This window comes from Procambarus clarkii, chromosome 43 (genome assembly GCF_040958095.1).
Source record: "Procambarus clarkii isolate CNS0578487 chromosome 43, FALCON_Pclarkii_2.0, whole genome shotgun sequence".
Taxonomy (NCBI): domain Eukaryota; kingdom Metazoa; phylum Arthropoda; class Malacostraca; order Decapoda; family Cambaridae; genus Procambarus; species Procambarus clarkii.
Window position 1 is genome coordinate 23,911,698 of NC_091192.1, and position 25,965 is coordinate 23,937,662.

The following is a 25,965-nucleotide window of genomic DNA, read 5'->3' on the forward strand; positions in this document are numbered from 1 at the left end:
AGAAACATTGAAATGGAATTATAACAGATTTAGTATAGCATGTGTGTGTTGCTCTTACATGCAACAGATGGTGCCGTTTTTCAAGAAAAGCATAGTTTTATCTGTCACAGGTGTGGCATCTTTACTTATACTTATGAAATGAACGGTATGGTAAACAAGACAGCTCAATTCGAACACAATGTCACACAAAATAATTCGATAAAAAAATAAAATAAATTGAAATCTATAAAAATAAAATTTATCAATGCAATCGGAAACATTGAAATGGAATTCGTGACATATTTAGTATAGCGTGCATGTTGCCATTATGTGCAACAGATGGCGCTGTTTTTCAAAAAACGCATGTTTCTACCTGTCAGGCGGGTGGCATCTATATAGTATTTATATAAAAAGATACGCTTATTCGAATACAAGGTTGTATCAAAATTTCAAAGCAATCGGTGAAGAACTTTCGGAGATTACAACGCGTGTTGCTCTTACGTCCAACAGACGACGCTGTTTTAAAAAAATATGTTTTTTCCTGTCACAGGTTAGGCATGTATATAGTAGATATATAAAAAAAACGTGCCTATTCGAATGCAACATTGTGTCAAAATTTTAAAGCAATCGGTAAAGAGGTTTCGAAGATTTCATTCACATGAAAAACAATGAAAAACACAGTTTTTCAGAAAAAGCATGTTTTTTTACCGTCACAGACTTGACATCTATATAGTATGTATATAAGAACCTGCTCGGATGCGAATGGAACGTAGTGTGAAAATTTCAAAGCAATCGGTGAAGAACTTTCGGAGATTAGCGATTTTGAGCAAACGAACATTTCCATTTTTATTTATATAGATTATTTTTGGTTCTGTGTTGCTAATTTTAAATAACATACATGAAATGAAAGTAAGAAAGTAATAAATCACAAAATAACCCCCTCCCCCATTTTACAAGGTTCCCTTGTCCTACCTCCTTTCAATTTAAGTAGTCTTAAGTAGTCTTTCCCTAGTCCGACTTTTCAGTTTTCCTCAGGATCTTGTATGCAGTGATCAAGTTGTAAACTATTGTACTCTCAAAGTTTCCATCTGAACTTCACGATGTTCAGGTTTCATTTATACTCCAGTAATAGTCACACAAAGGCAATGTTCATTGACTTTAACCCATTAAATGCGCGGCCTATAAATATGACATCCCCCCCAGTGCGTAGGAAATGAAACCTTGGGAAAAAATTATTTTTTCCTCGGAAAGTGTCAAAATCCCCTCCCTGTATATGGGTATAGCAACGCAAGTTCGAAATTGTACTTTCTTTGGCTGCTATGGGGTCCGAAAGGTGGGCCGTGACGTCATAATTCCCCGTGCGCCAGAGCAGTATGCACCCGGGGCCGGTGGGGCACCCGGAGCGGGGCGTGCAAGTTGCCGCGAATATATTTTTGCACATTTTTTGCGCACAGTTCCAAATACATTTTATTTGTTTTTACATGCTAATCCTATGTATAATGAACACGTACACTATATTATGGCAGTAAAACATCCGTACTGTCCGAAGACACTGTGTTACATGCATGACACTTGTGTACACATATGTTGCACATATTTACCATGAATCATGCTAATTTATGTATATATACAATCTATTTACAGACTATACACTGTCACACACTATATACATTCACCATCAACACATTCAGAACACCGAGAGTGTGAGCAACCACACCCAGCCAGCCCTCCCTCACTCCTCCAACATTGTATTCACCAACATTACTCCTCCAAATCATACAGTTATTCCCACCAATGTTTCATGTTCATTTATGTATATTTACAACATATGTACACACTCTACACTGCCACACACTATATACATTCACCGTCAACAATCAGAACACCGCGAGTGTGAGCAGCCACACCCAGCCAGCCCTCCCTCACTCCAACATCTTACTCGTCAACATTGCTCCTCCCACCATACTGTTATTGTATTTATTACACAATTTACACATGTTATATATACCTATCTACATGTTTTATTTACCAGAACTATGCAAGTAAGCCGGTATTGTGTCCAAACAGTATAGTGGCCACCATACACTGCATGACAAATCACACAGCAGACGACGCCACGATTACGACGTTACCTCCCTCACCAAAATAGCTCCTCACAACATACTCCTGGTGCTGTTATTACACTATTCCACACACACTGTATATACCCATGTACATGTGTGTTCCCCATAGCGAACCACGAAGCTAGTATGGTGAGCAAAATAAGAGTTACTGCCACACAGTGAGGCTACCTCAATTCTCTTCCTTCCTCCCTCCCTCACCAAAATTTCTCCTTCCTACGCACAACGCTCATTATAACCACAATCCTGGTCACTAATACCTGTAAATGAATAATTGACCACAAGTTTATTTTGAAAAGGAACCTAAAAAGTAGTTTGAAGATTCCTAGATGGACGAAATAATGCTGTGGTGCTGTGGCTAACGCTGTGAACATCGTGAACAGCATTGAATCACTGATATTTGAACATTGTACCCAGTCATTATCACACTCGGGCTCTTCTATAATACTATCATTGCTAAATAAAACAGATTATATATATATTTTGACAATATTAGGCAATGGTGTGGTCACACGCTGAACAGCAGTGCTGTGCGCTCATGCTGTGAGCGCCAGCCTTGGTTGCTCACTCACTACTGAGGCTCTGACACCCGGCAATGTGGACCATGATTTTTTTTTAAGATGGCGTCTGCTTACAAGACCCCTGAGGAAGCTGATGTGAACCCCATGTAGCCGCGGGAGTTTTGAATGGAACGTGAAAAATAAAAACACCCGGGGGCGCGTTGCGCAGTTAAAGGGATAAGGCTTTCTTATTTAGATTTTTAAATGCTGCTTATATATTTGGCAACGTCTCATATGCAATCTTAAGCCCAAATGTCAGTGCCTAAATGTGCAGAATAAGAATACGATACTAGGATTTATTTCAAGTGTTAGCAATGACATCTTAAGTTATTTTTCAGCTTTAACTTGCTCTTGTTAGTGATGATTAGATCATGCAGTTGTCTTAATTGCAGTATTATAGAATGACAAATTCCCTTGAATATATACAGAGAAAGATTAAGTTAATCCCAGGAATAAGAAACATCTTATATGAAGAATGATTTAAAAACTTAACTTACAGCCTCTAGAAAGGTGTGAGAGTAAAGGGCGACATGATTACAGTATACAAACAGATAAAAGGGTATAATAAAGATATTAATAAGGTGTTACGTACACCAACACAGAATAAAGTGTGACGATAATCTCCTTCAAGAGATTGAGCCTGCTCTTCCCTCCATAATTACGTCGTCACAATTATATAAAACGACTATGGAAGACATGTCCAACAATGGCAACAACACCAGCAAGGCTTGCCAGGGTGAGCAAAACGTATGCAGCCAGCCACCTGTTCGGACCCAAATCACCAAACTACATGTTGATCGCTGCCGGCTGCGCTGATTGGTCGCCGGTCTGGCTGCACCTGCACTCGCCCCCCATACTACCTGATGTCTGGGGTCGCCCCAACATCAGTCCTCAGAATGTTCAGTGCTTTCGTGGCCATCACACCTCCCAGCTAGACTCTAGCGTGTACTGAGAGAGGTGGTGGCTTTAAGCCAATATTCCAGCACCTCCCATTTTACTTTGTGTTGCACTTCTTGTTATTTTGCCTTAACGTAACTTTTCATTGTGTCATCTAATTATTCTTATTATTTTGATTGATTTTATTATAAGAATTTGTTTGTGCATTTTATTCATGTTTTGATTTATTTAACGTAATTAAAATTTCATTGTTAAAGTTTACTTGTGTTTTGTGTGTCTTCTCCTTACCTTACCACAGACGAAGTTCCAGTTTTTCTATTTTTTTTTATAACTCTGTGACGAGGCCATACCCCTAGCCTTAAACAGCCGAACACCAACGCGTTACCGTCACAAGTTATATGGGGGCCTGTCCTAGGAGCTTCACTCAGGTACTGGTGCCAAGTGGTAATTTATGGTAAGCGTATTTAACTTTGTTAACGTAGCTTTACTATTTTTCATGTTCAATTTCATTTTTTATAAGGTGCGGTGTATTGTGCATTACGAGAGTAACATATAGTGAAGGTGAGACAACTTTGGATTACGTGGTGACTGTAGGCCGCAGTCATACTCTTAATTGGTCATCTCTCCCTCCATGTTATTACTCGTATTTACCATCTATGTCCCTTGAATATTTCTCATTCTGACAGATCATCATATTGGTACCCTGGTACTGTGGTCTGCCCCGGGTCAAGAGTACCCAATCTTCTGCAATCTGACTGTAGGAGGACAAAGAGGGCCATAGTTCCTCTAGCTCGAACTTTAGTTGCTGAATTGGGACCTCAGCAGCAGTTCTCGTCACCAGTTGACACCTCGCACCCCTACACGTCAGTCAGAGATGATGATACATACAACGGTAGGGAATTAGCTTATTTTTTCAGAGCACAAAAGTTCGCTAATTCTGTAAGTATCATATTAAATTCAGTGGGAAAAACTTGCTTTATGTCCTATAGAGACTTGGCAAGGTATGCCTACATCCTTGGACTACCAATTTTACTTTTGAGGCATTTAACTGTTTCATTTGTTTTCGAAACTTTGTTTCATTTGTTAGTAGGATTTTCTTGCCCTTATTCTCTTACATGAGTACCGGGTACAAGATTTCCTGCGCCCTTGATTTAATTTAATCATTTAATATCTTTCACTTAACGCTAATTGTTAAAGATCACACAGGATAGGTACCAGTTGCCACGTTGTCCTGTTTCTGACATTTCACTATTGAATATTCGTGTACCTTTATTTGCTAATTTCACCATGTTTCGTCTCCAAACTTTCCGTGCAAATCCAGCAGGTGAAATAGGGACTTTAAGTCGTGCCAAGAGGACTGAATTACAAACTCTTGCACATGAGTATCAACTAGAAGTTCCCTACCAAGCCAACAAAAACGACCTACACAACCTGTTGCTGGATTACTATTTAGAGCAAGGTAAGATAGACTCTGAAACTCATGAAACTTACTATATTGCAGATAAAACTGATTTGGCGACGATGAAACTCAAACTAGAACTGGCCAAGATTGAAGAACGAACAGCTGCCATAAGGAGGGAAGAACAAGAACGAGAAATCACCCTCAGAGAACGCGAGGCTGCTTTGAGGAGAGACGAACAAGAACGCGAAGCTGCTTTGAGGAGAGACGAACAAGAACGCGAAGCTGCTTTGAGGAGAGACGAACAAGAACGCGAAGCTGCTTTGAGGAGAGAAGAACACGAACGCGAGGTCGCATTACTCCGTGAACGTGAACGAGTACAGCTTGAAACCAAACAACGCGAGTTGGAAATACAACGCGAACATGACAAGCAACAAGCGACTCTGGCTCTAGAGTGTCGTCAACGCGAAATCTCCTTGGAAACTTCACACTTCACTCAACGCCAGCAAGCTACTGCCAATCTTCCCGTCAGTTTTAATATATCACATGCAAGTAAGTTAATGCCATCCTTTGTAGAAGCAGAAGTTGATGTTTTTTTCACCACCTTTGAAACCCTTGCTAATCAACTCAGTTGGCCTGTCAACCAATGGGCCACACTTCTCAGAGTCCATCTTACAGGTAGAGCTGCAGTCACACTCAGTACTTTGGCGTCTGAGAATGACTACTACACTCTGAAACAAGCAGTGTTGGACGCCTACCTCCTCTCTACTGAAAGTTATAGAAGGAAATTCCGTGACCACCTGAAGGCAAGTACCACTACCTTCCTCGAGTTTGCTAACACGAAACGGAGGTATTTCATGAAATGGCTGGAAGCAGCACATGTCTCTACTTTTACAGAACTCGTCAACCTGATGCTTGTTGAAGAATTCTTGAGACGTGTGCCGCCTCCTGTCCGCCTCTACTTAGCAGATAAAGAAGAAACCGACTACCTGAAGTGTGCTAAGTCGGCTGACACTTACAGCCTCATCCACCGGCTGACACCTGAACCATCCTCCAGTAAGAAGTCGTGGTACAGTTACGAGAAGGTGAGCCCCGATCAAGCTGGTTCACAACTGTACTGCAAGTATTGTAGACTCTATGGACATACCATAGACAAGTGTGGTAAGTCTCAATACAAGGGAACCACTGACCAACAACGACCCAAACCAACTCCTCCTAAGTCCGGTAAGCCTGTGATGAATGTTGGTGTTGATGTTAATGATCTTTCTCTTTTCAGTAACCACCTGTATACTGGAACTGTCTCTGCCAACGGTTCAAATCCGGAGGGACGTTTCAAATTGAAGATCTTGAGGGACACAGCGGCTCTACAATCGATCATCTTGAAGTCGGCTGTGCCCAACATCGTCTACACCGGAGAAACCGTCTTCATCACTGACCTCACTGCTACCACTCCATACCCTCTCGCCAGAGTCCACCTGGATTGTCCCTACGTGAACGGGGAAGTCCAAGTCGCCGTCAGGGAAAAGCCTTTTCCCATGCCTGGAGTGCAACTTCTCCTAGGCAATGACTTGGCAGAAGACCTGCAACCGACCAACCTGATCGTCATGGACAAACCCCAGGTGTGTAACTCTGTGCCAAGTAACCCTATTCTTGAGTATGTTCCAGCAGAGGTTCAAGAGAGTGATGAAGTTTCTCCTCCGGTTCTCGTGACCACCCGTGCACAAGCCGCACGTCCACAGCCAGCTGACTCTACTGCTACCGCTGTCCCTCAAGACCCTCAGAAACTACCCCCGCATCTGACCAAGTTGGAGTTCCGTAAGTTGCAGAGGGAAGATCTTACTTTAACACCATTGTTTTTCCAGGCTGAGACTCAACCCGACAGTATTCCTGGGTTCTTCCTAGAGAACGACTTGCTCTACCGCAGATATAGACCCAGTAAACTGAAGGAGGAGGACGATTGGGCCAACATCGAACAACTTGTGATTCCCACCAGCCTGCGGCCCACTATTCTACACCTGGCCCACGGAGCATTCTCCCACTACGGCTTCAACAAGACTTACCATGGGATTCGTCAAGACTACTACTGGCCAGGTATGGTAAATAACGTCAAACAGTACGTAAAACAGTGTCATACATGTCAGATGGCAGGCAAACCGAACGTCTCCATTCCCAGAGCACCACTGATTCCCATACAGGTGCCTGCGGAACCTTTCCACAGACTCATAATAGACTGTGTTGGTCCTTTACCTCGGACCAGTTCAGGTAACGCCTACATCCTAACCATCCTGTGTCCTACCACCAGATTTCCCATAGCAGTTCCAGTGAAGAACATCACGGCTGCTACGGTTATCAAACATCTATTGAAGATCTTCACTCAATACGGATTTCCCAGGGAGATTCAAAGTGACTGTGGCACCAACTTCACCAGTGATCTCTTCAAAAGGACACTGGAGGAGTTCAACATCAAACAGGTATTGTCCAGCCCCTATCATCCTGCTTCACAGGGTTCTCTTGAACGTAGTCATCAGACCATCAAAGCACTCTTGAAAAAGTTTTGTAGTGAAACCTCGAAGGATTGGGATAAGCAGATTGACCTTATAATGTGTATTTTCAGAAGTCTCCCCAATGAGTCCCTAGGAGTATCTCCTTATGAGATGCTCTACGGCCGTAAGTGCCGTACTCCCCTTAAGGCTTTCAAAGACTCTCTCAGAGATGCCACCTTCAGTGAGCATCAGAATGTGCCCCAGTTTCTTCAAAACCTTCAACACATTCTAGAGAGAGTCCACCGCTTTGCCCATGATAATCTATTGAAAGCCCAGGTGAGAATGAAGACTCATTACGACCAGACCAGCAAAGTAAGAAAATTCAAGCCGGGAGACTTCGTCCTTGCTTATTTCCCTATCCCAGGTTCACCTTTACAAAACAGATTTTCAGGACCCTACTGCGTCAAAGAGTGCAGGAATAATAATAATTATGTGATAGAGACTCCAGATAGGCGGCGGAAGACCCAGCTGTGCCACGTCAACCTCCTGAAGCAATATAATGGTACTCCTCCCACTGTCTTGACTAACTATTCCACATTCACAGAACCCTACATCCACAGTGAGACCTTCCCAGCTTCTCCTCCCGAAAGCACTGACAAGGAGTCAGCGCTTTCTAATTCCGAAATCCTTAATGATCTTCCCAAATACTTTCAGGATAATCATAGTGCACCTCTCGTCAAGATCTTCAGAGAACATCAAGAGTTGTTCAGAGATGATCCCCAAGAGTGTAATGTTACCCAGCACGACATCCAACTGCTCCCCGACACCCGGCCGATTCGTCAACCCTTCTACCGAATCAGCCCGAGCAAGAAGGAAGTCATGCGTGCTGAGGTGCAGTACCTCTTGGACCATGGACTGGCTACACCTTGTGAGTCCCCCTGGGCCTCACCTTGTATCTTGGTGCCCAAACCCCAAGGTAAGGTGCGGTTGTGCACTGACTATCGAAAACTGAACTCTGTCACTGTCAAGGATGCTTACCCCTTGCCAAGGATAGATGACATCCTTGATGCCATTGGTAGTGCCCAGTACTTGTCCCAAGTGGACTTGCTTAAGGGGTACTATCAAGTGTGTCTTACGGAGCGCGCTAAAGAGATATCTGCCTTCATCACTCCTTTTGGACTTTTCAGATATGAACGCCTTCCTTTCGGACTATGTAATGCCCCGGCCACCTTTCAAAGAGCTGTCAACCGTGTCATCCAGGGCTTGGATAACACATACGCCTACCTGGACGATATCGTCGTAGCCTCCAACTCCTGGAGTGAACATCTGCTCCAGCTGCGACGTCTGTTCTCCAAGCTCCTGACAGCCGGCCTCACCATCAACCTGGGCAAGTCCACTTTCGCGAAAGGTAAAGTGCGTTATCTGGGTCATGTTATTGGGAGTGGCAGCATAGCTCCGTTAGACTCGCACACGCAAGCCATCCAACAGTATCCACAGCCTACCACCAGGAAGCAGCTCCTGCGCTTCCTTGGTCTTGCCTCTTACTACCGTAGGTTTGTGAGGAATTTCAGTACAGTCGCCACACCTCTAATTCTATTAACCAGTCCCAAGCAACGGTATAATTGGACTATGCAGCAAACCGTTGCTTTTGAACAACTCAAATTCCTCCTCTGTTCTAACCCCATTCTCGCCTCTCCAGATATCACCAAGCCTTTCGTCCTTCATGTCGACGCCAGTGGTACCGGCGTTGGTGGTGTCCTGATGCAACTACGAGGCGAGGAGGTTCTACCTGTCAGCTACTACAGCTACAAACTGAAACCACACCAGAGGAACTACAGCACTATTGAAAAGGAGCTACTATCCATCGTCCTGAACCTCCAACACTTCGCTCCGTACCTACAAGGCGCCAGGTCTACCACCATCTTCTCAGACCACAACCCTCTCCGCTTCCTACATCAAGCCCAATTCACCAACCAGCGTCTTCTACGATGGGCTCTGTATTTACAAGACTTCAACCTGGAGATCCGCTATATCAAGGGTTCTGACAACACCATAGCCGATGCCCTCTCCAGAGTTTATGAAGTAGAAGCGACTCCATCCATTACTCCACCACATAACGACGTACTTCTTCCAGAACCGCAGGCTTCGGGGGAGAGTTGTGACGATAATCTCCTTCAAGAGATTGAGCCTGCTCTTCCCTCCATAATTACGTCGTCACAATTATATAAAACGACTATGGAAGACATGTCCAACAATGGCAACAACACCAGCAAGGCTTGCCAGGGTGAGCAAAACGTATGCAGCCAGCCACCTGTTCGGACCCAAATCACCAAACTACATGTTGATCGCTGCCGGCTGCGCTGATTGGTCGCCGGTCTGGCTGCACCTGCACTCGCCCCCCATACTACCTGATGTCTGGGGTCGCCCCAACATCAGTCCTCAGAATGTTCAGTGCTTTCGTGGCCATCACACCTCCCAGCTAGACTCTAGCGTGTACTGAGAGAGGTGGTGGCTTTAAGCCAATATTCCAGCACCTCCCATTTTACTTTGTGTTGCACTTCTTGTTATTTTGCCTTAACGTAACTTTTCATTGTGTCATCTAATTATTCTTATTATTTTGATTGATTTTATTATAAGAATTTGTTTGTGCATTTTATTCATGTTTTGATTTATTTAACGTAATTAAAATTTCATTGTTAAAGTTTACTTGTGTTTTGTGTGTCTTCTCCTTACCTTACCACAGACGAAGTTCCAGTTTTTCTATTTTTTTTTATAACTCTGTGACGAGGCCATACCCCTAGCCTTAAACAGCCGAACACCAACGCGTTACCGTCACAAAAGGATACAAATAGAATAAGTTCTAATTCAGAAAAGAATTAGGTAAATATTGATCTGGGAATACGGTTGATGATTTATGAACAAATAAGTGGATAACATGATGGATGCAGGCTCGCTGTATTGTTTCAAGCAAAAATTAGACATACAATATATATATAAAAATGAATTTGGACGAGTATAAATAGGAACTGCCTATCACTTGCCAATAGCCTTGTACAGTTTCCTTTATTATTATGTTATAATGTTGAGAAGAAGTAATTATCAACAGAAGGCACCAAACCGGGAAGGCTATGTAGCACCATCAAATGTGCGGAATAATCAGAGGGCGCTAAATATCACCAAGGATGTTGAGAAGAAACCATTGTTGGTATTTGGTCCTCACAATTAGCCAGGGAAGGGTGGTCCCTTTCCAATCTGTCTGTCCTCAATTAATAGGTTGAATTGTTTACATTATCATAACCAATGTTACAAATGCAATCTATTAAGGAAAGTAACAGCTCAAATATGTATGTTCTCTATGCATCAGCCTTGATAGGTTAGGTTGGTTGCTTTGGTTCGTACATTTCTGGTTTGTTAAGAAGTTGGATTTTTTATGGAGTAGCACATCAAGAGAACAGGCTGCCAAAATAAATGTAAAGCAGAGTAACAAGTGCACACTTAGGTAACAAGTATTACACTTTGGTAATTAAACTGTGCAAAAGAGGAAATTCCTGAAACCAGCATCTTCAAGAACAAGAGGACACAGATTCAAGCTAAGGAAACAAAGGTGCCAAAAAATATTATAAATTTTTTTCTGCAGAGTGGTAAATGGCTGGAACAAGATAAGTGAGAAGATGGTGAAGGCCAATTCTGTCAGTAGTTTCAAAGCATTATATGACAGAATACTGGGAAGACAGGACACCACAAGCGTAGTTCTCATCCTGTAACTACACTTGGGTAATTATACGAGTAGAATGAAAACCAAGCATTCAACATGTAATTATGTTGAGGACTCCTGTGCAATTACAGGAGATGTTCCAGTCTCAAGGAATATCAAATATAGGGTAGTTATCGTAATATTATTGGCTCTGCTAAAATCCAGCTAACAGAATAAAAGCATCAGGCAGAAAAATGAGAGCCTCCAAAAATGAAAACCTGTGCCTCCATCAATCTGTGTGCACAGAGGTGGTACCATCTAGTGACAATCGGTGTAGATGTTTAGATATTTTAGAATTATCCATGGCAATTTTTTAATGATTATGGATCACTTGAAGGAGATTTTAGTGATTTTAATAATTTCTGGAGAACTATTTACCCTTCAGAAGCAAGACAAGAGAATTTAATAAGATACGTGTCATCTGGGGTGTAAAGTCCCTCAGTTTGGCATGAAACAAGGAAAACTATCGAGGTGGCCTGGCTCAGAATCAGTGCTGGATGAGTTGCCATTGTACAGAAGTTGTGTACATATAGACCTCAAAGATGTGTAATCAAAATATTGCTCAACTCATAATATCTTGAAGCCTCTGGTCCTTCACACAGTAAATAGATGAAATTTTATTATATAAACATTTACTACTTGACAGAATGGGTCATGTGAGAACTGCAGAGTACAGGAATTAATGTGTATGTACCTTATCATTGTGATTGAACAGAAATATAGCAAAGTTGAGGCATACACTGGGATCTCGTTCCTCCAGACGCACAGCCTGTTCATATGCTTGGCGGCCATTTTCTTCATCGTCTAAATATGTGAGGGCTACTGTTTGAATAAGAAAAAATTTGAATTAATAAGTATACTTGATGAACTTACAAAGACAAAAATAAAGCAATGAGTGTAATAAAGTACAGTACCACTTTGTGTAGCCTCTTGTGAGCTCCCCATAGCTAAAGACACTCATACCACAGAGCCATTCAATTGTATCAGATCCCTGAGACTTACATGGCCTGCCAAAAACCAGGACCAGAATTTGGTTCTCTCAAAGAGGCAAGGGAAGCATGGTGATGAAAGATCAATCCATAGACAAGGAAGCCACACAGAAAAGTCATAAGTGAAACAAAACAAACCACTGCTATTAATAAAGAAAGGAAATTTAAGAAAATATGGCAATCAATACTGTATGTAGCAAAGAGTAAAAAAAATTTCCTAACTTGCACAACTGCCACAAGGTGGTAGTCTGTGTCACCTCGTAACCAGGTCTGCCATGCTCTTCATTCACAACGTAAGACACAACAGGGCAGCACAGAAAGATGCAAATTATTACTCCAATAATCTCATCACATTATTTCTGTGCTAGCCACCTCAGTAGCTCCCTGAAGCTTACTCACAATGGAGCCTCAGAGGAAAATTGCTATGCTGAAGAGAAACAGGATACAATGGCAACAAAAACAGAAAGGGTTGCACCCATGGGAGGAGTAGGCAGACCATTTTTTCAAGACCAAGACTTGAAAAAAATGAGCATGTGTTGCATTACCAGACCAAGTGCCACACAAGCACTGCAAGGATATAAGTAAACAAAAAGAAATGAGTAGCCAAACCATGTTGGATTGCCAGAACTCCCAGGCTAGGATAAACCATCAAAAGAAGCCCCCATAGAAAAGGAAGGCAGGAGAGGGCAAGCAAGACTTGAAAAAAAATGATAGCAAGTGCTACAGGCAAGTGCAAGTGTTCTGGTCTTGGTAGCATCTGCACCAGCTGAGCTGCGATGCCCTACAGGAAAACACTTGCTAAGCCTGAAAATTCCGTAGTGACCTTACTTCAATAGGGGTTATGCAAGCCATGCTTAGCTATTAGCTATGAGCAGAAGGCAGCATGACACTGTCAGTACCAGGCCTATGAGTGAGAAGGATGGCAGACTGGAACCCTAGGTGATCTGAGCTGCAACCTGGTGGTAATTGGCTTAATTAGGTCACAGGCTGTTTATCTGTAGACAATTATACTTTGATTTGATTTATTAATTTAATTTCTTTATTAAGCACAATGAATTATTTTGTTTTGCCTTTGACTTTGATCCCCCATGCTCATGTCACTTTTTGAGAAAGCCAAATTCTGATCCTGGTTTCCAGAAGACACATGCAAGCCTCAAAGGAACTGAGACAATAGAGAGGACTAGCATAGTAAAGTAGCTTAAATGACTAGATAATGGCAACTGTAACCTGAGGAGTATCTTCTAAAAAATAAGTTATGTGGTGACCATCTTATGCGGTTCTTGCCAGGTTACAAAGTAAGGAGTGCTCCTGATTTGGACTGGTGCAGGACTGGACTGCCACTTGCTGCAGAAGTTGAAGAAGTTTGATATGCCAGTTAACTTGTTGTTAGAGTTTGGTTTTGACCGGCATTTAACAAATTATTTCTTAAAGAGTTGTTGAATTTTCATGAACCCCATTTCACTGCAACTGCATGTGGTTGTCTCCATACAGGGTTGATCTCTGATCCCCAGGTCCTCCTCACCCCAGGAAAGAACAAGAGGGTCTGAGAGAGAACATGTCTTCCGTGATAAGTAGTTTTTCATGGGTGCTTGCTGTAACTATCCTGTCATGTCTCGTCCAGTTCATAAACATTATACATAAACATATACTGAAAAAGCTGCTTAGGAAATTAGTTTAAAATTGAGCTGTACAACTAAAGTTTCCAAAGTATAGTGTGTTGGATTATCAACATTTTACAGTATTGTAATAGCTTTATTTAGATTATATTTCAATACCGTATCAACAAAATACCTGTCATGAATGTAGATTGGAGGACATTTATTTATTATTCTGGAATGTAAACCAACACTTAGAAATTTTAGTGGTCAGTGCCTACATTGGATCATACTGCTACCAACTTGCTTCTTGGATTTACATATGATATTCATACTGTGACTCATGCTCAAAATAAACCTCAGTATACCAAAGATATCGATACAACAACGGATTATGTTACAGAAGTATTAAAGTTACTGTATTTAATGCAACTGAAACTAACAAAGAACCTAGTGAAGCAAGGCTGTGTACACTGGCTGGACCAGAATTTATTGCCCAAAAGGAGTTCAAATAAAATAGGCAAGTTTTTTATAAACTTACTTTTTCAAAATTATTTTGTTATTGAATTGTACAAAAAAATTAAAACAATGACATTTAAAATGGCAAAGTTTGGATGCAACACAACTTCATTACTGGAGAATGGATTGGATTTGAATTTATGCAATCAAGTGGTATAACATGTACAGATTTGTAAACCAAATGATACAATGTACATAATTATACTTAACATACATTATACACAATACCATGGTACTGTAAGGTACAGTATACACATACTAGCAAGAAGCATAAAGATATGCCCTTTGGAGGGCCGTAAGTTGACAGCAGCAGAGAGGAAGTGAAATGCTGATGTATACTGCTGCATTGTGAGATGCACCAGTCCCAGGTTATACAGAATCTTCCAGTCAAAGGGTGCCAAGTAGTTAGCGCGTTTCAGACAGCTTATAGACTGAAAGACAAAAGAAGAGTAAAATACTGTCAAGAATCGACTTGAGAATGGTCCAGGACGGACCGAAACGTCGTCGTCCCTTCACATTCTAGTGTGTGGTCTGGTCAAAATACTGTCAATTTCACACACACACTAATTTATTCAAAATGTAATAAACTACATTCATATGTATCATCTCTCATTACATGGTATTCATTGGGGGATTTGAAAATATTTAAAACAGGTCCTGTATATAAACTAAATCATCTTGAGTACAAAGTATAAGATCACTTTTTTTAGAATGTCTCTACACAAAATAATATCAGGACATAACAGATTCCTCTAACAAACTTCAACGTTCCTACACATTCCTTCAATATATCCTTGCCTGCCTTCATTTATCTTCTCCACACAATCTCCCCACAATATATTCTTATCAAAATCTTGTCAGTAATAAATGAATGTAAAAGTACACATTCTTACATAAAAATGCATGGAAAACAGCAAAATAGTTTATATTAAATTTAATATTTCTAGGTGTTTTTATTATCAAAATAAATGTAATTGTATTACATTTTATTACATTAATGTTTTAATTACATTTATTACATTACATTAATACATTTTATTAATACAAATAATTGTAAATGTAATAAAATGTGTTGAATGTAATGAAACGCCATTTTCTGGGCGAGTCCTGGAGGCTACCCCCTCCCTCCGGTCGGCGTTTTTTCACGTTTTTGATATTCAGCCTCAGAAATGGGGTGTGGATCGCTGGCGCTAGGTTCTGGGGCTTCCCCCTTTCCCCTCCCAGAAAGGGAGGGGGGGAGAGGAGCTGCGCAGACATGCGGCGCGGCTCGTGTGATGTCATGCTTGTTTGCCTATTTTTCTTATGGGGAGTTTTGTCCACTCGTTTGACGATTTTCGATGTTAACCAGAATAGGGATTTATTTTCTGGTGCTTACCTTTCTGGGTGCCTGTCCCGGTCGATGGCAGATATAGATTGCTCCAAATCACATGTGCATTTCTATGGGCCATTGCTCCTCGTGCCTTTGTGAGGGGGGGCCAGGTTCTGGCTCGTGGTCCCTGGTAGGCATAGAACTCTACCCCACATCGACTGATGCAAAATAGTTAGGGTATCCATATCACCCATGGATAGCTTTGGGGAGCCGTAGGGGGTCCCCAGACAAAATAGCAAGTTGGATGCAACAGAACATCAGTTGCTGCAGCAGGATCCTCTAAAAATTTGACAATTCAATTGGAAGTGCCATGTACAGCATTGTAAACCAAGCCTGAATGTACACTAGGGGCTTCAAAAAAGTTAAATGCATGGCCAGTGTCTCAGCAAAGCTTCTGGTTCACATTATCTAATTCCAGGAGGTAGGCAAGATAGTAGTCACTTTATTTATGCAAATGTTTTGCAATGCATCAGAGGTAGTATAAGTCAAACAAGCCATATTCTACAGGAATGGTTGCATTCTTCTCCCTACTACACAGCACATAAAGAGATGGCATCATATATTTTTGAGAGACTGAATCCTGAGACACTACACATGCATTCAGATAATGGCTCTCCCTTGCAACCAAAGTGTCTGCACAGTATACTGTACTTAAATTTTAAGTCTTGCACTTTTAAGATAATAGCTAGTTCAGTGGGTACCATTTCAATTATACCAAATCTAACCCTAAAATATACTTACTGCCACATATTTTTTTTTTCCAAAAAAACACATGGCAATATTATTCCAAAGTGGTGGAGATTCAGAAATAGTCTGGGCAGCCACACGGTACTTGGACAGTGCGACATCAAAATCCTGGTGGCTCTGAAAATGTTTAGAATTACAATAATGCAATATCAAATGAATAAATCTTCATCGTACAGTATCATTTATTACATCTTTTCATATATTTTTTCTCATTTAAACATAAAATGTCAATCATATTTTATATTTAAAAATTAAAATAATATTATTTATAACTATAGTACATGTGCTATACAGTACCGGGATACACGAAAAGCCCCTTTCTAAGCAGATAATTCAGTTGTCCCAATCATTCCCATTCTGTCCCTCTTTATTTGTTCTTTGAGTATGTTAAGTATCAGGCAATATGTGGGGTGGTTTGGGTTAACGAACCCTGGAGTAGATGTAGTGCAGGCAGTTTGGTGGGGGAGGTCATCTTGAGATGATTTCGGGGCTTAGCGTCCCTGCGGCCCGGTCCTCGACCAGGCCTCCTTTTTATTACATACCCCCTAGGAAGCAGCCTGTAGCAGCTGTCTACAATGCAACAATTGGTACCAAGGTATCTATTTACTGCTAGGTGAACAGAACCATCAGGGTGAAAGAAACTCTGCCCATTTGTTTCCGCCTCCACCGGAGATTGAACCCGGAACCTTAGGACTACAAATCCTGAGCGCTGTCCACTCAGCTGTCAGGCCCCTGGTCAGCTGTAACTAGGATGGTCAGGTAATCTAACTGGTAATTAGTGAGAGCTCTTGTTGGCTGTAACTTGAGAAGGTCACCTCAGAAGGGCTTTGAAATCCTATGGAATGATTTTGGATAGTCTTCCTGGGCTGAACTAGTATCCTGCATTTTTTTGACCTGCATAAAAATCCTGCATTTTATATTTAAAGATAGAGATAATTAAAAATTCACTGTTGGCCCGTGATGTATGTTATCCTGCCTAACTGTATATTCTCATCAAAGAACAATGGAAACTTACTTTAGGGGAACCAAATGATCTGCTTAGAAAGATACTCATCAAATACTCATCATATATAAGATACTGATCATGGCTGTTGTTTTGAATATATCTACTGACAATTTATAGACTGTTGAAACATCCTTTTTAATTACAAAAGCAATCAAATCATTGAATCAGTGGACACTCTGAAGCAACAAATATGAGAACATTTTAAAGACTCGGTTATATGTATCTCTGGGAATTAGCATTTCCTCTCAATGTAGGACAGACCAAATGTAAATTTTATCGTCGAAAATTTTTCACACACCCTCCGTCACTATGTGATGGAGTGTGAAAAGATATGAATTTAGAGACAGCTCTGCATCAAATGTTCAAGAAATGTATGAATTTTTCATTAAAAATGATCTAGTACCAGAACTTTTAGTCAAATACTGTATCCAATTTGTTAACTGTTGGAATTAAATGCGGGCAACCTGTACCCTGTAACCTTTCCACCACTGCCCACAGGATGGATATGGGGTGCATAATAAATTAACTAAATTACAACATGTAGATCTACCAGATGTTACAATATTTAAATTACAGGACAAGGGGTAAAGTAAGGAACACACAAATTTACAAATATGAGTAAACAAAAAAAATCAACTATGTGACCAAAAAAAAAATTATCTCATGTACTTGCTGAAAGGTACCTGCATCATGGAGCCAGCAGCAAGAATTGCTCGTGTGTTATTTGGATCAAAGGTAAGAGTGGTTCCCAAGTGCTCAAAAGCTTGTTGATGTTTTCCTGTTTGCATGTACAGTAGACCAAGAGCAGTGTGAAGGTCTCCATTTTCAGGGAAATATCTGAAATTAATTATATACAATCAAGAAAAGGAAAGTGAAGAATTAACGTAACTGAGCACTGGATTTAATTAAATCCCCTTTGCGGTGGGCCACTCTGTAGTTTCACCAAATATGGGTAAACTACATCAATATGGATGTAATGTGGTTAACTAGGACCCATGGAAAAATTCTGCTATAAATTTCTAGTACAGTACAAAGAGCTTATGTACAAGGGGTCTGAGTTATCCTAAAAATGCAATTATGTCTTATCTGACAGTACAGTACGTACTTGAATCCGTTCCATCGTATGTACGTACTTGAATCCGTACCATCCGTTCATGGATGATATGCCAAAACAGAATTACAGCAAAGGAGTGGAAAGCATGACACATCCTTTAAGCTATGTCCGAAACAGGTTTATGTGCAATATAGGTGTAGGGATTACACTGTTGATCTAAATAGAATACTCAATCACTGCTTTTTTCAATTATGTGAACATATACAGTATTAGGTTATTTAACAGGATCACTACACTAAGTAAACTAATAAGAGAAGCAACACAAATAAAACCAGCGATGAATGTAATGAAACACTTCTTTCTGGCAGAGACTTGGTGGGTCCTTGTAGCTAGCTCAGTGAGGTAGCTTTCTCCCGTCTGAGTCACATTAATCCTATGAGTCTTGTATTCCGTGCTTTGATTACTTTCTGGATGTTTTCTTGGTGAAGGTGATCATAACAATCAACACTCAAGGGGTCTGTGTAATTACTCAAAGCTACGCAAACTTGCTCAAAGCTACACAAAGCTTCCTAGCATTACGTTAGTAATGAATAAATATGATATATTTATTCATTATAATGTTGGTGCTGAATGTAGAACATGAAAAACATATTTTTACTCTGAAAAAGTATCATTTTATAACGAAATTAGACGAAAATAAGAAGCTGGTGATGCCAAAGCAAGTCGACGGTCCATGCGACAATGTTTGCTGGTATATGAGTCTCCTGTACCTACCTAACCTAACCAACCTACCCAAACATAACCAACCTACCCAAACATAACCTGACCAAACCTAACTAAACCTAACCTATCCAAACATAACTTAATATAACCTCTAGGCAACAATATATCTTGAATAATTTGTTCATCTTGGATAAGTTGCGCCACAACATTGGCGCTTCAATCGTCAACTTCCTATGGCCTCTCATGCTACTTAGTTTCATCTAATTTCGTTATAAATTTATATTATTTCAGAGCAAAAATATGTTTTTTTCATGTTCTACATTCAACACCAACAATACAGCGAGTAAATATATCATATTTCTTCATTACTTACGTAATGCTAGGAAGCTTTGGGTAGCTTAGGGTAATTAGATGGTCTGCACTCAAGAATATCTTCTGGAGCAATGAGGGGACTCGATCCCTCGACTTCAGTACATCCAAATCGATCACCTTATCTCTGTACCATGGCACATGACACAGTGTCATGTATAAGTTATACAAACTGGGCTTCCCTGAATCCATAGGACATGTGGTGGCCCCTGCTGGAGCCAGTCTGTGTTTTACATATAACCCCCATGCACTCTGGCATAGGTAATGGAGTTCTTTCACCTTATGATCCAACCTCAGATACACAAGTAAATCATACTAATGTGATATATCAATGAGAAAATCATTTAGAGTATTCCCAAGCAGCGCACCTTATCTCTGCACTATGACCTAACCTAACTGATGTACCCAAGGCTTTACCTAAGGTACCAAGCAATTTCTGACAATCCTAGTGGCTGGCTTAAAAATTCATACAAGGTTTACACATTACAGTAAAAGCAAAAAGGCTTACTCAATGGCAGCCCGATATGTATTGATAGCAGAAGTTATGTCATTCACAAGGAGGTACAGTTTGGCAAGCATGGCAAACGTTTGATGGTGCTTATTTTGCTCCAGGGCATACATGAGTTGTTCTCTTGCACCATCATAATCCTTCAAGTGCATGTAGCATACTCCTGTTACCAAAAATAAAATAATATTAATTAAAATATTAAACACAAGGTAAGCAAAGTTTCCCTTAAGTTATTTATCATTTTAAAATCTTCATCCACATTTACAGTATTTCATTTCTCTTCACCAGACACTTGCCTCCCTGTCTTTAAGCAGGAAATGGAGTACTGTATGACATAGAATTCCCATTGTACAGAAAAAATTTGATGAGTGGGTAAGATTTTCTTAAAAAATTTCAGATTTGTTTTTAATTGTTGTGCAATCATTGAACTTTACTTTATTTTTGGGGACAAAAGGTCAGAAATCGACAATTAAGTACAGTATATGTATACAGTAATAACTTTCTGGTCCCGTAATTTAATTATGATTATGCTGTACTGAATATTATTAGATATGTTGGGATAGGTACAATCTTTTCTGTAAACACACACAACCCCCATTGTCAAACAAAACTACATTACAGAGAAAATGCATAAATGCTTCCAATTACAGTAGAAGAAAATGTGTTGCATCATTCTCAATGGAAAAATATCACTGAAGACAAAACAATGGAGAAGCTTACTGCAATACTGTAGTGTTTGAATGATGGTGAAGAAAAGACCCAATACTTGCATAAGTCTATTATTAATCCAAATTTTCAGATGAACCTCCAGCCTTTATCAAGGTGGTATAAACAGTAACCAAGGTTGTAACATAAACATCCTTGATAAAGGATGTAGATTCATCCAAAAATTTAGTTCAATAATACACTTACACAAGTACAGTACTGTATTGGGTCTTTTCTTCACCTTCATAAAAATAATAAAGAAAAACCATAACTTACAGCACTGCATTTAAATTTACACAAGAAATTGTTCATACATAAATAATAACATTACCTAAATTATGGTGAAGCTCCCAATCAGGCTTGTCCAATTTATCCTCAGCTTGAAGATATGCCTCCACAGCTAGTTTGTGCCGTCCCAAAAGAAATCTATAAAAAATGGGAACTTTCATGTTGTGTAGCCATGGAAGGTGTCTGACATAAACACAGTCATCCATACAGTAGAAGTGCAATTATTAGGCCCTGCAATGAAGCAGAGCTTGTGTAAAACAGGATTATACAATGTTACACGATGTACCTAGGTTGAGCTGGTGTGGTTAACCAGTGAAGTATACAGTATTTGATTTTATGTACGTTACAGTTTATGAAAAAAATCAATTTTGTAGCCCTTTGTCAGGCTGCTTATTGAGGAATACACAAAAAAGAAATTTGCCTTTGGTAGGAGAATTTACCATTACCCGTGCATAGACTCACCTTTCCCTATACGGTATATTGGTTTGCACTTCCTAAATAATGTAAATTGATCATACTGTATGTGAGTGTTAGTTAGTAGTAAGAGTTATATGCTTATATCCTTCACCCCTCTCCCTGTCACACTGTCATCATTCCTCACTTGGCAAGAACATACTAGGCCAAAAATAATATATACAGCACATGTAACAATCTGTTATTTATGATTGTGTTCATAGGCATTTTATATCTACTATTTTTCATGTTACTTAGGATGACATATGACTAATATGGCCACTCTCTCAAAGTCATATACAGCTTTTTCAATGTCATTTATAGATGCTAGCATTAATAAACATTGTATTTCTTCCACACTTCATTTTATTTATGGTGACATAGCTTGGATAGGCTACACTAAGACCCTGCTAGAACAAACTGTTGTCCAATGAACTCATGAATAACCTGAACAGATTCTATTCCGATAAACATTAGGGTATATTACTCTAAATATATATACTGTACTGGTATTTGGGATGGTTTCATGAACCCTATAGTATAAGAAAAATTTCCTTCACTGAACTTGGTACTAATGAGTTTTCCCACCAAATCATTCCCATGTCTATAACCAAGCCAATCATACATAAGAGTGCTTATCTGGGCAGCAGCACAGAAAAAAATCTAAATTAACCTATCACAAAAGAGTATTCATTTGATCAAACATATACTTGGAAGGGAGTCTTTCAAGAGCATTTTTGTACAGTGGTATAGAACACTACTAGAGAAGACTTACAGAGCACGAGCCATCTGCTTGATGTTCTCAACGCTGCTAGGGTTCAGGATGTTGCACAACTGGAATAACTCAAACGACTCTTGTATTTTTCCTTCTTGCCTCAATATCAAACCCTAAAATGAAAAATTTTACAATTAAATAATCAACCAACTCGCTTATATAATCATCAGTCCACAATAAACCAATCTAAAAATATATTTATGTAGTTGAAGAAATACCTACAAATACTGTAGTATAGTGAGCAAATCAGTAGAAGCCATGAGGAGAATTCAAACCTATGCACTGAGTACTCCCAGCCAACAGTCTTTGTCCATACACTTTAAACTTCATGTCCTCTAGATCCTCATACATGCTGAACTGCCAAGAGAGATACTTCTAGTCAAATCATAATCAAGCTGTGAGTGTTAAATTTCTGTCAAAATTCATAAGAAGATCTGGCAATGAGATTTGAAATTATTTATAGGACGTGAAGAAATGTGAACGTAAGCAGACTTTCAAATCTGAAGAAAAATGTCTGCAACTTATACAGTAAACACATTGGCATGAGGTGGTTATCAGTGGTAACCTCCTACAGCAGTCTATAATGTAGTTTTGTCCACTTAAGACTACATAGCACTAGGAGCAACATGAAGTTCAAATGAAGATTTTTATCATCTGAAATGTTCTCAAAGCCCATTCAATAATTGATTTCTTCTCCCTATTACACTAGTGCTAATTACAGTACAGTATAGTACTGTATTACATTTAATTTACTATTTGACAATGCTGCCTCTTAAGTGAGTAGTTTAATTAACTTTCAGACACACGTGTGGTTTGTGAATAGGGTTATATTTTGACCTGAATTTAATTGTTTCAGTTAGAGTGAATTCTAAAACAAACAGGATGTTATTATGAAAGAGCTGAAGTTTGGGAGCGAAAGTGTTCTCTATATGGTTAGGCCATAACTGTAATTTTGATTTACAAGAAGATGTAGGTATCTCATGTGATTTGAAAAGTTTGGATTCATTTGTTTTCCTTTTGCAGGATATAAATAATACCAGTGGTGGTCTAGTTCTCCTTTTTGGAATACTGCATATATTTTTTAATGACTACGCATTTTTCAAGTTTAATTGCATTAGTAAAGCTTTCATTAGAAAAGTCGTCCAAGTGTCCATTGTAAACAATGATAACTAACAGTATAATAATACAAAAAATAATCTGCAAAAGCATATTTCATGAATTATGAAATTATGATGATTTTTAAATTATTCATAGAGTAGATTTTATTGTTCTGTTCTGACAATTCCAGAGTAATATAACTAGTAAATACTAACTAGAGTATTTTATTTTCACATTAGTTATGTAATACTGAGCATACTAGCTGTCTTCATAAAACATATTGCATCCTTTATAGTATGACTGACTGGAGATCCAACCCTATATCTACCCCTCATGTCAAATGTTGGCATAGTGGAGAATGGTGAACAAGTGCAGGCATGATAGCTATGGGTGAAAAGAGGTGAGGAAACACTAGATTCACTGTTGCTACACAATACTGACATGTATGTGCTTTCTCAATCCACACATCCAAACTCCCAAATTCATTATAACTCCAAATTTTTAAAACTTTTCTAATTATAGTAATTAAAGCTCAAATAACATCTACATATCTTACAATCCTCTATAGTCAATATCAGCTTTTTCCATTAAAAATTTGTAAAATGCAGGTATTTTACATAATCATTACAGTTGTTGTCCTGTAGAGATGATTTTAACTTTAGTGAGAGCAATATTACTAACTAAAATATAAGAGTCAAATAACATGTGCTCAACAACACAAGCAAAATGGTGTCACCTGGACATAGTTGGCATACTCGCACATTCCACGAGTCTCTTCCAGCTGCTCTCGGATTAGTTGTTTGCAAAGGTCAAATTCTTTTCTCACATAATGTAAATGAATCAGCCAATTTCGTCTCTCTACTGTCTGAAGTTCAGGAGCTGGAGTAAAAAAAGAAGAGTGTACAATATACAGTACACTGAAATCAATAGGTAATATTGAATTGTACAATTCTTTTTGAAGTATGTACAGTCATTATAAGCTTGAGCTGAACTGAATTTTATCAAATGTACAATAGAAATATTGTAACTGATGAGGTATATACAAAGATTACATCGTCAAACAGGAGGAAGTGTTGGGATTAATCTACTCTAAGAGTCATTAATAAATTACTATACAGAACTTACCTTTCCTAGGTCGACTCTTCGTCTTGAGAGCGGAGCCAGGAGGTGCAGTAGGAGTCGTCATGCCATTGACATGAGACTCTGGAGTTTCACTTACAGGATTCATGGTGTGATGTGGTTTTTCACTCTACATAAAACAATTTAATGAAATATGAATAAATCAAAGTACAGGTACAATATGACATAATACAAGAAGTAAAATTACTAACAACGAAGCCTGTCATTAACAAAGTAATATATACGGTTTTACTAGTATGCTTAGGCTTGGCTATAAGTATCTCTGGGAATTTTCATTATCTGCTGATGTAGACCTGACCAAATGTAAACAGTGTCAACAAAATTATTCACACACTCTCCGTCACTATGTGATGAAGTACTAAACGATATGTGAATTCAGAGACAATTCTATAACAAATGTTCAAGTGTAAATATTTCATTCAAAATGATTGGCTACCAGAAATCTTAGCCAAATATCTCCAGTTTGCTAACTGTAAGTAGTAACAAACTGATTGTAACCTATTCACTTCTGCCCACTGGATGGGAGGCGGTGCACAGGACAAACATGTCCTGTCCTGTCCTGTCCTATCCCCACATGTCAGTTACTTAATTTAGAAACTGTACCTTCTTGAGGTTATCTTGAGACGATTTCGGGGCTTTTAGTGTCCCCGCGGCCCAGTCCTCGACCAGGCCTCCACCCCCAGGAAGCAGCCCGAGGCAGCTGACTAACACCCAGGTACCTATTTTACTGCTAGGTAACAGGGGCATAGGATGAAAGAAACTCTGCCCATTGTTTCTCGCCGGCGCCCGGGATCGAACCCGGGACCACAGGATCACAAGACCAGCGTGCTGTCCGCTTGGCCGACCGGCTCCCTGTGGTCAGTCTCGAGCCCATTGTTGATGTGACAATGTGAACTGAATTTTGTAACTAGCTTATCAAGATTGTAACTTGCTTAGCTAAATGAACTGTTGGGTTCAGTCCCTGAGCCCATTATGTGCCTCTATAACCCTTTCCACTAACCCTCACTAAACTAAAAAACTAGTAATACTTTTTATTTTAGAACGTGTTATACCAAGAGTTTATTACAGTATACAGTATATATATATATATCTCTGTATATTACAGATACACAGGCAATGATTTGCAAGTAAATGACAGGTACAGGTATCTGCAATTCCTAACTATAAATGGAAATTTATGAAATTTATGAATCTCTAACAAACATCTACCCAATATAGATATTTGTTAATTTTTAGGCTGACAGCACACATGCTATATAAAACATTATATTTAAATTCTCCTTCAACCCAGTAAGTTAACTTATGCACAAACAATTACAAATGCATGAATCTTTGTAATTTTTCATTCATACTTCAACTGGGACATCCATTTCACTGAACTGTTCATTCCTTCTATCTTGCAATGTTATCTAAAATCTCCCCTGAACATATCTCT

At 39.5% G+C, this 25,965-nt stretch overlaps 1 protein-coding gene across 6 annotated transcripts in view; it reads right to left on the reverse strand.

Annotated features, from left to right (window-relative positions):
- Window positions 1-25,965, reverse strand: part of LOC123755884 (BBSome complex member BBS4) — a 56,683-nt gene that overhangs the window by 8,769 nt on the left and 21,949 nt on the right. For all 6 annotated transcript variants that reach the window (XM_045738811.2, XM_045738812.2, XM_069300123.1 and 3 more), the window contains 9 exons: window positions 24,516-24,639; window positions 24,127-24,269; window positions 22,293-22,405; window positions 21,108-21,202; window positions 20,072-20,234; window positions 18,101-18,254; window positions 16,406-16,528; window positions 14,555-14,726; window positions 11,887-12,014 (listed from right to left, as the gene is read on the reverse strand). In XM_045738811.2, the coding sequence (XP_045594767.1) occupies window positions 11,887-12,014; window positions 14,555-14,726; window positions 16,406-16,528; window positions 18,101-18,254; window positions 20,072-20,234; window positions 21,108-21,202; window positions 22,293-22,405; window positions 24,127-24,269; window positions 24,516-24,639 (1,215 nt within the window). The remainder of the gene's footprint in view (window positions 1-11,886; window positions 12,015-14,554; window positions 14,727-16,405; window positions 16,529-18,100; window positions 18,255-20,071; window positions 20,235-21,107; window positions 21,203-22,292; window positions 22,406-24,126; window positions 24,270-24,515; window positions 24,640-25,965) is intronic.